This window comes from Cottoperca gobio, unplaced genomic scaffold, assembly GCF_900634415.1.
Source record: "Cottoperca gobio unplaced genomic scaffold, fCotGob3.1 fCotGob3_237arrow_ctg1, whole genome shotgun sequence".
Lineage (NCBI taxonomy): Eukaryota > Metazoa > Chordata > Actinopteri > Perciformes > Bovichtidae > Cottoperca > Cottoperca gobio.
In genome coordinates, this window is record NW_021166863.1 from 236,515 (window position 1) to 241,960 (window position 5,446).

A 5,446-nucleotide genomic window follows, 5' to 3' on the forward strand; every position below is an offset into this window, starting at 1 on the left:
CGCAATTTATTGCAGAATAACTACATGATGCGGTAGTTTACTTAAAAGTCTTATTGTCAGCCATGTTTGTTTGGATCTCGGGATTATCAAGGCCTTGAAGTTGTTCTGCTAACGGATGGTAAGACATTGATTTTGCTAAGCTAACATCCATTGTAAAGGTTTTCAATACGCGTTAAAACAAAATATAATGTCACTCAAGATATTACGCCTTGCTCGGAATATTTTACTAGTTTATTTGAACGTTATTGGATATTTGTGTATTGGTCATTTATTCAGTATGTGCTCCGTCTTCCGTTGTGTTGACAGATTTTGACCCAGAAAATATAAACGGCTAACAGTTAAATGTTTCTTTGTTTGTGCTTAAATGTCGGAACCTGGTAGAACAAATGTGCAGGTTGTGTAATTATCAAGCCATTCTCATACTTTGGGAATATAAATCGCTCTCTAAGGAGCATTTCAATTAAACAAAATCTCCATTTTTTGTGTGTGGTTGGCCTTTTACGCCAACAATGTTTTGTAGTTACTGGGATGCCCAGTGGTGGGCGGTACTGGTCAGTGTAAACACAAAGGTAAGACTTTGTTGTGATATTTGGGTGCCAGATCAATTATATTCTCCTTTTTTTTCTTCCAATCCCTTATTTAGAGGATGATTGAGAACATTTCTTTAACTACGAAGAGCATTGTCTGCAACAACTGAACAGCATGTATTGCAACCCTTCCATTGTCATTTAAACAATATGCATCCAATTTATATCTTAATAACTATATACATTCTGAAAAAAGGGATTTAGAATAACAAAGATGTACATTAACATAATGGAAAATAATCTAGTAAATAATCTAAATTTGAAAACAAAAAACAACAACAAAAGGTTTGTTAACCCCATAAAATGTGGCCGTGACAGTCGAACATAATTGACCTTAATAACTATTTCTAATGTTTCAAAAGCTAAATAGGACTTTGTGTCTATTCAAATGCTTTTTGAAACAAAAAAGTCCATTTTGGCGACTGTCATGTAATTTAAAGGCATTGTAAAGCATAATGTGTTGTAATTGAGTCATTAACTGATGTAATCCCACAATAGTGTGCTGCGATAACAATATGAAACATTAGCGCTACTAAAACATGAATTGTTTGCACCCCTCCTCTGCTCGCCGGCCAAACATAACATCTTAACACAACATTTGTGTCTTCTGTGTTCTGCATAACAGCAGAGTAATTACTCAGCAGTTCTGAGGGACAAGCTTTAACTCTAAATATTTAACTTTAAACTATTCACACATGCGTTTATTCAACTCAAAATACTGTAATTGTATATGAAATAATTATCTTCAGACTGTTCTGATGAAGTTAAAAGTGATGGTTTGTTTAATAACAGGGAACAAATGGCACTAAACTAGACGTCCACCTTTCTTACATGATCAGAATGAACAACTTTCTGCTGTCGTCAAGAGCCGCCTGTCTCTCATCCGTGGTTATATGGTATAAAGCTATAATGTTGTCTAATCGTGCATTACTTTGTTTACTCTCCACTCAGCCCATGATTCAGCTGGAGAAACCGGTGCTGACTGGTACCATGCCTGTGGTATGGCCCACCATCCTTGACCTGGGCAGGGATGAGTGCAAAAGAATTCTCCGTAAACTTGGTAAGGTCATGCAATACAAAACAAACATTGGAGCATTTCTCTCTCACACACACACTCACACTCACACACACACTCACACACACACACACACACACACTCACACACAGAACATAGTGTTTGAAACTTGAACCTCTGGAGCCGTGGCCTCGTACCTTTACTGCACCGCCTTCATCTGATTCTAGTTTTTATTCTGTTTAAGTGTTCTGACACTTTTGTTAAATACATTTATTCTTTTCTTGCTGTGTTTTTATGTATTTTGATATGTTATTTGCTTGCTATACATGCTAAGATAGTATTATTATTATTATTATTATTATTATTATTATAACTTAGTTTATGCAACTAAAAGGGAACAAGAAGATAAAATAAATTCATATTTGACTTTATGTGACTGAACTCTGTCCTGTTTGTGTCATTGATTGCTGTCCCCCAGAGCTGGAGGCCTATGCTGGAGTCATCAGTGCCCTGCGAGCACAAGGAGACTTGACAAAGGACAAGAAGGACCTGCTGGGAGAACTCACTAAAATCCTTGGGTAATTGTTTCCTTCATATTCAAAAAATTGACGATTGAGAGAAACTATTTGACCAACTTTTGCACACAAACTTTGCTTTATTTAAAATGTGCCCCCCCCCCCTCATCCTCCTCACCCTTCTCCCAGCATCTCGACAGAGCGCCATCGTGCAGAAGTCCGCAGGGCTGTGAACGATGAACGCCTCACCACCATTGCATATCAGTAAGTATAACATGGAATGTAGGAAAGTCGCAAATTAAATCTAACTTTCTAAATCGTGCTTTTTAAATGTTCTAGTGGAAATTGGGCTCAAACATGAAACACTGGTGATTTATGTCTTGTGAAGTTTGTACGTTTAGTTATTTGTGGATTTATTTTGTAAATTTGCCAAATATGAGTCGTCGTCGTCGTCCCCCCCCCCCCCCATATACTCACTACGGATCTTTTCCAGCATGTCGGGTCCTAACAGCTCGTCCGAATGGTCCATTGAAGGACGCCGGCTTGTTCCCTTGATGCCGAGGCTCGTCCCTCAGACAGCCTTTACTGTGACTGCTAATGCCGTGGCCAGTGCCACAGCCAATCAGAATGCTTCCCTGCTGTTGCCAGCTGAAACGGGAAACAAAGAAGGTGGGCCAGCATCACTTTGTATTCGACGAAGCGTGTTTTTAAAACTGATTAGACGCTGATTGAAAATGTTAAACTTCCTCCCTGCAGTGGTCGTATGTTACTCCTACACGAGCACCACCGGCACCTCCAGCGCTACAGCGACCAGCGGCAGCATCGGAGCAACTGTGAAGTCACCACGACCCCCCAGCCCTTCATCCAACGTGGTGGTGCTGCCCAGCGGGAGCACCGTCTATGTAAAAAGTGAGTCACATAATCTAGTCTCAGCCTTCTGTCAAAGTTATCTGTTTTTATTTAGTCTGGGAACTTATCTTAAGAAAAACATTATTTTACTCTAGTTTTAGTCATAATTTCAGTCAATCTCCAAAATATCTGCTTGTTTCTTTCAAAAAATGATTATTCAGTTATAGTTTTTGTACATGTAATCAAATCAATCCGAACCTTTTGTTGATGCATTTGAAGAAGTGTCCTGATCTGCCTCAGGGGGGCGCTATAGCTCGTATTATAAAACGAGAACATGATGCCCTGATGGAAACTCAGGCTTTATGTTTGATGCTTCGAGTTTGATTCAGAATTTCTCCCCACAGTGCCGACGTTATACTGGGTAGGATTTAAATGTCCTGAACGCAGCGTCTCGTAGGATCTGTTGGATTAAATTTGACAACTCCACAAGCGGCCATGTGTGCGTGCATGTTAAACAGCTGGTGTCTAAACAGAACGATGTGTCTGCACATTCGTAACACTGAAGATGTAACGAGAACACAAAAGGACATTTGATATGATTCCACTATCTTCTGATGTTTTAACGAAAATGATCGGCAGATGAATCGATAAACCCCAAAAACAGAACTAGTCATCCCGGCGATATCCTGAACGTCCCTCCTGTGTCCCTCGCAGGTGTGAGCTGTTCCGACGAGGACGAGAAGCCACGCAAGCGAAGGCGGACAAACTCGTCGAGCTCGTCGCCGGTGATGCTGAAGGAGATTTCCAAGGTGACCCCGCAGGTATCCAAGAACATCACGTTGCCGGTGAGCGGCAGCCCCAAGATGAGCAACATCATGCAGACCATCGCCAACTCGCTGCCGCCCCACCTGTCCCCCGTCAAGATCACCTTCACCAAGCCCACCATCCAGTCCACCAACACCACCACGCAGAAGGTGACGCTTGCTCCTGAGAACGTCGACCTCTTTAATGTCGAGCAGAACGACCAAATATTCAATCGTTTGTGGAATCTTAACCCTTTAAGTGGCGGTTTGTTTACATCGTGTCAATAAAAATACAAAAGGCATAAAGGGTTAACACGACACGACACGACACTTGAGTTTTTAAATGTCTCGTGTTCCTTCAGGTGATCATCGTGACAACTTCTCCCAGCTCCAACTTTGTGCCCAACATCCTGTCCAAGTCTCACGCTCACAACGCCGCTCTATCCAAGCTGGTGTCCACCACCATGCTGACGGCGCCCACCCAGAAACAGACGGTGGTCTTCCCAGCCAGCGCCAACCCTACCGCCAACACCGTCGCAGTGACCACAGTGGTGTCCTCTGCTCCTGCAGTGGTCATGTCAACAACATGTAGGTCCTTCCTCTGCACCAACATAAGAAATGTGTATCCACTCTCTTCAGCTCAGTGTTTCATCTCCACCAACTCATGAGAACAATCTTTATCTGCTCAGTACTTCTCACGGGTACATTGTGCTTATCAGAGCTTTTGGTCTGTAAAAACAAAACAATGATCTAAAAGAGGCTAAAAAGCTCCCTGTAGTGTTTATCCTAAACCACTCTGAAACAAGTTGAATCCAAACATGATCTTAAAGACACTGTTTTGAACACATTAGCTCTTCCTGCTTCACTTTGACCTCCGTTGCTAAAGTGTTTGAGCAGCTAGCCGTGTTCTCTGTCGCAGGCGCCTCTTCAGCTGGAGTGAAGGTGGCTTCAGCCAGACTTCCTTCACCTAAGACCATGGTGGGGTCACCGGCTCAGATAATGGCCCAGTTCCCCAAACAGCAGTCCCCCAAACAGCTGCAGCAGAGCTCATCTATGGGAATGTGTAGTGTCACCCAGACCACCAGCACCTTGCCAGGCTGCAAGCCCACCATCCAGATCAAACAAGAGTCCGGTGAGTCTCCCCAACATGATCCGTCTGTATGTGTCTGTTCCTTCCTTTCCTTCCTTCCTTTTCTTCCATCCTTTCCTTCCTTCCTTCTTTCCTTCTTTTCCTTTCCTTCCTTCTCTTCCTTTCCTTCCTTCCTTCTTTCCTTCTCTTCCTTTCCTTCCTTCCTTCTTTCCTTCCTTCCTTCCTTTCCTTCCTTTCCTTTCCTTTCCTTTCCTTTCCTTTCCTTCCTTCCCTTCCTTTCCTTCTCTTCCTTCCTTCCTTTCCTTCCCTTCCTTTCCTTCCTTCCCTTCCTTTCCTTTCCTTCATTCCTTCTCTTCCTTTCCTTCCTTCCCTTCCTTCCTTTCCTTCATTCCTTCTCTTCCTTTCCTTCCTTTCCTTCATTCCTTTCCTTCCTTCCTTCCTTTCCTTCCTTTCCTTCATTCCTTCTCTTCCTTTCCTTTCCTTCCTTTCCTTCCTTCCTTCCTTCCTTCCTTCCTTCCTTCCTTAACTCTTTATCTCTTTTGTGTAATTCTATCTCTTCCTTTTCATTTCCTCTATCATTCTCTTCT

At 42.6% G+C, this 5,446-nt stretch overlaps 1 protein-coding gene across 1 annotated transcript in view; it reads left to right on the forward strand.

The window, feature by feature from the left end:
- LOC115005006 (BRCA2-interacting transcriptional repressor EMSY-like) overlaps positions 1 to 5,446 on the forward strand; it is a 17,694-nt gene continuing 12,248 nt past the window's right edge. The window contains 9 exon segments of the mRNA XM_029426777.1: positions 1 to 118; positions 1,539 to 1,647; positions 2,081 to 2,180; positions 2,307 to 2,381; positions 2,611 to 2,786; positions 2,874 to 3,026; positions 3,681 to 3,940; positions 4,132 to 4,357; positions 4,689 to 4,901. Coding sequence (XP_029282637.1) covers positions 116 to 118; positions 1,539 to 1,647; positions 2,081 to 2,180; positions 2,307 to 2,381; positions 2,611 to 2,786; positions 2,874 to 3,026; positions 3,681 to 3,940; positions 4,132 to 4,357; positions 4,689 to 4,901 — 1,315 coding nt within the window. The 5' untranslated portion in view covers positions 1 to 115.